At 46.0% G+C, this 3,810-nt stretch overlaps 1 protein-coding gene across 1 annotated transcript; it reads right to left on the bottom strand.

Annotated features, from left to right (window-relative positions):
• Window positions 1-1,324: 1,324 nt before the first annotated feature.
• LOC124698215 (60S ribosomal protein L19-1-like) lies at window positions 1,325-3,539 on the bottom strand. Its single transcript, XM_047230724.1, has 5 exons — window positions 3,349-3,539; window positions 2,307-2,429; window positions 1,914-2,227; window positions 1,633-1,697; window positions 1,325-1,539 (listed from the first exon to the last, which is right to left on the bottom strand). The coding sequence occupies exons 1-5, from the start codon at window positions 3,458-3,460 to the stop codon at window positions 1,515-1,517; spliced, it is 639 nt and encodes a 212-aa protein (XP_047086680.1). The 5' UTR covers window positions 3,461-3,539; the 3' UTR covers window positions 1,325-1,514.
• Between the last annotated feature and the right edge of the window lie 271 nt (window positions 3,540-3,810).

Here is a 3,810-nt window from a genome sequence, read left to right as displayed (position 1 = left end):
AAAAGGGTTAGATGGGTGAAATAGTTTCGCCGGAGGGTCAGTCTGTGCTTTTCTTTCACTTTTAGGTTATTTTTGTGCAAATCGCCTATCCCACACGATGCCAAAGATAGGCAGTTGTATTTCTGTTTTGTTGCTGTATATCGGGCAATCCGGGATTACCCGATCCCGATCCCGAATTATCGGGTACCCGAAATGTCGGGAGTCAAAAAATTCAGACAAATTTCGGGTGTAGATTTTGGAAACCCAAATTATGTATATCCCGAATTACCCGTCCCGAAAATTCGGGTAATCCCGAACGCCCAGCGTGACTGCTGGGTGCCCCAGGCATTCTATCATCTAGGTGATAGTTGTTCTCCCTTCCCTGAGCTCGCAACGCAGGGCCTCGCCGAAATTTGGTTATCCTCCAACCAGATTTTGCCAAATTTTGGTCCTATTCCGAGAATCCTCCGGTGGGAAGTGTTCGGAGCTGAAGCTTGCCAAAACGCCACTAGAAATAAAGTTAGCCGTTCGACCTTCCAACCAAGTAGGAGTGGATTCGCAACTTGAGATTGTAAAAACGTAGCTTCTTCTGTTAACGACACATCTTCACGTATTCCTGGACCAATGACAACACTATGTACTTTCACCTCCGAAGGATTCCACTGGCGACCCGCCTCGACAGCGTCACAACCCGTAGTTTCAGTTCTTCATTCTCATGCCTATATCTCCTCTGCAATGCATTGACTAGCTAGGCCAAGCCCACGTACAACCACCACCAGTCGGCCAATCCACGGTGCGTTGCTGAATTGCACAAACAATTGCGCTATGAGCAGGAAAGAAGGCTTGACAATTAGGGCCGATTCCAGATTGGCAGCAAAGTTTTACATCGGGCACTCCACCTTTTATGCTCAATTTAACTCTTGGCAAGGACCTGAAGAGCTGCCCTGTGCTTTACATGTCCTGAACTAAGTTTCCTAGCTATTTACTGATTAAAATAACAAATTTCCTAGCATTGTAGTAGTACTGACGGAGAGCTTCCTGGTCTGAAGGAAACATGTTTTGATGCATTGAACTAGAGAAAAAAAACCAAGAATTTCAAGTGTGTCGGTCAACTAGGATCATGAAGGCAAAGTACTTAATATGCATACTGATCTCAACACAGACGAAGACAAGACATAAGCTCTACCCAAATACAGTCCGCCGTTGGTTAAACATGCTAACCAGCAAATTCGATCCAACCTATAGAAGGTGCCAAAGGCTCATTCTGCACTTCGTAGAACATATGAATACATCTAGCTACCACATATAAGAACGATTAAGCGAACACAAAGGGAAGACACGAAACTTAAACAGCAAGTTCATGAACGATACTTTGCATAAGCATCTAATACTACATCCAGTAGCATGAAACATGGTATCCAGGGTATCTGGGACAAAGATACTTAAATACTGAACAAAACGGTTCATACTTCAAAATTTAGCTAAGACGAAACAGATTTCACTCAGTAAACAGAACACTTTTAAACGTCAGATCTTCACTTCTTCGCCTTCTTTGGTGCCCTGTGACATTAGGAACAAGCAGAAGATCAGCCAAGCAAAACATGACTTTTCAACTGCAAAGAAATGGGCAAGAAAGTGTGAAGGAATGCTTACGCTGCAGGTTGAGCAGGAGCTGCTGCTGCAGGTGCGGGTGCTGGTGCTGAGTGGTCAACTGGGCCCTGTTTCAACAAATGATAGATCATTAAATCATCTGAACAACGTTACTATCATAAACTATAAGGTCACAGTATAGGATCATGGATGCAAAGTACTTAACATGCATATATTGATCTAATCATGGAAGAGCTGGTAATCATGTTTCATGAGAAACAAACACAAGATGCAAAATAGTAGAAACACAATAGATAATTAGAAACCAAAGCACGTAATCTTACGTGAGCGAGCCTTTCATCCCTCCTGGCAATCTTCCTTACACGGCTTGCCTTGCTCTTGGCACGCTTAGCCTCGAACTGGTCAGCAAGCGTCTTCTCTCTAGCCTTCTCAGCCTTTGACTTGTGAATGTTCTCCATAAGCACACGCTTGTTCTTGAACATGTTACCCTTGACCTTGAGGTACATGTCATGGTACATGTGCTTGTCAATCTTCTTTGCCTCGCGGTACTTGCGGAGCAGACGCCTGAGCACACGCATCCTCCTCATCCACAGAATCTTGGTTGGAAGCCTAGCCTCCCTGGTACCCCTACGCTTACCTGAATAGGAACAGGTAAGATAAATATACAGTTCACAAGTACTGGAATGATAGTGTGAATGAAGTTTGTACTGGCATACCATATCCAGAGTGACGTCCCTTCTGCTTCGCCTCATGGGCCCTGCGAGCACGTGACCTGGAGTGGATCTTCTGGGGCTTCCTGATGATGAAGCCATCCTTGACCAACTTGCGGATGTTTTGGCCTGCACAAGGGAAAGGATTATATAACTGGCATGGTGTCCTAGCTACACACAGACCATAGACAGACAATACTACAAAGGATATGGAACATATATATATAGCCATAGAATACAGCACAAGAAAAACTATGGTTGGAGAACAAAGAAAACAAATATCAGAAAGCTCTAAGTTACACTACCACCAAGGAGACAAACGAAACATACATCTTAAGTTGAACAAATATAAACATTAGAGTAGACCAAGACTGATCAGTTGCCAAATAAATGGGGCTGTACAGATAGAGTGCGATGCAACAGACGAATACTAGCTTCAAGTAATTCATAAGTTCAATTTTAGAAAATCATTTAGGCACGGGCTATAGCATTGATGCATCATAATCTAAATGAGCACAAACACCTGTAGTGCTATGAAAATCTATCACAATTTCATGCCGATCATCATCTACAAGAAGCAATACATGCAAGGTATGCAATAACACATCAAGCGAAGGCTGCAGCAGCAGGCGCAGCATTACTCAACACTTTATATTACCCTGACAGAAATTACTGGTCCAGTAGCGGAAATTTATGTCATGCAGAACATCTCGAACAGAGACTAACTAGTACAGGTCTGATTGCCGGACACCGCAAAAGAATCCTAGGTTCGAGCCTAACTAATCCGAGCCAACACAAACGGCTCCAACCCGATACAGAGCACGCAAACACAGCTAAATCACCGGTCCCCAGCCTACGAATCAATAAGAAACCCATCTTTCTAACTTAACAAAGAACCTAATCTCTAGAATCGACATAGGAACAGGTTTCGCACGTCAGTACCGCACAGATCAGCAACAGAGCGTCAGATCTGAAGGCACCGCACGGGACAATCGGATACGATGCACGAATAAGACGAGGCAGGGAGGGAGGAATGGGGGGTTCTCACGAGAGTTCGCCATGGAGATTTCATTGACCTCATTGGGGTCGAGCCAGACCTTGCCCTTGCCGCACTTGAGCACGCTCGAGGCGAGCCGCTTCTGCAGCTTGAGGGACACCATCGCCGCCGCCGCTGCCGCCGCTCGGCTTCCTCCTCTTCTCTCCTCCCCTCCCTACCTGTGAGGTGTGTGGCTGTGGTGGAGGCGCAGGGGTGCAAGGGTTTGCGCGACGGGCGGCGTGAGCGGCTTATATAGCTCGGCAGCCTAGGGTTTCGTCCAGGCCCTTCCTGGGCCTTCGGTTTACTAGCTCGGTTCGCTGGCCTACAACGGCCCGTTAGCTGTGCGAGAGTGTTTGAGAGTGTTTGAGATAGCACCGTGGGCTCGAGCGAGAGGAATAAGTGTCCCATGGGTGTGCGCATATATGTGTTGTCAAACTAGAGGATACCCCGCACTTGCTGCGGGAAGTTTTCATG

The sequence above is a fragment of the Lolium rigidum genome, chromosome 3 (genome assembly GCF_022539505.1).
Source record: "Lolium rigidum isolate FL_2022 chromosome 3, APGP_CSIRO_Lrig_0.1, whole genome shotgun sequence".
In the NCBI taxonomy this organism is placed as follows: Eukaryota; Viridiplantae; Streptophyta; class Magnoliopsida; order Poales; family Poaceae; genus Lolium; species Lolium rigidum.
The sequence above is the reverse complement of the archived record's forward strand: the minus strand, read 5'-3'. Positions and strand labels throughout refer to the sequence as shown.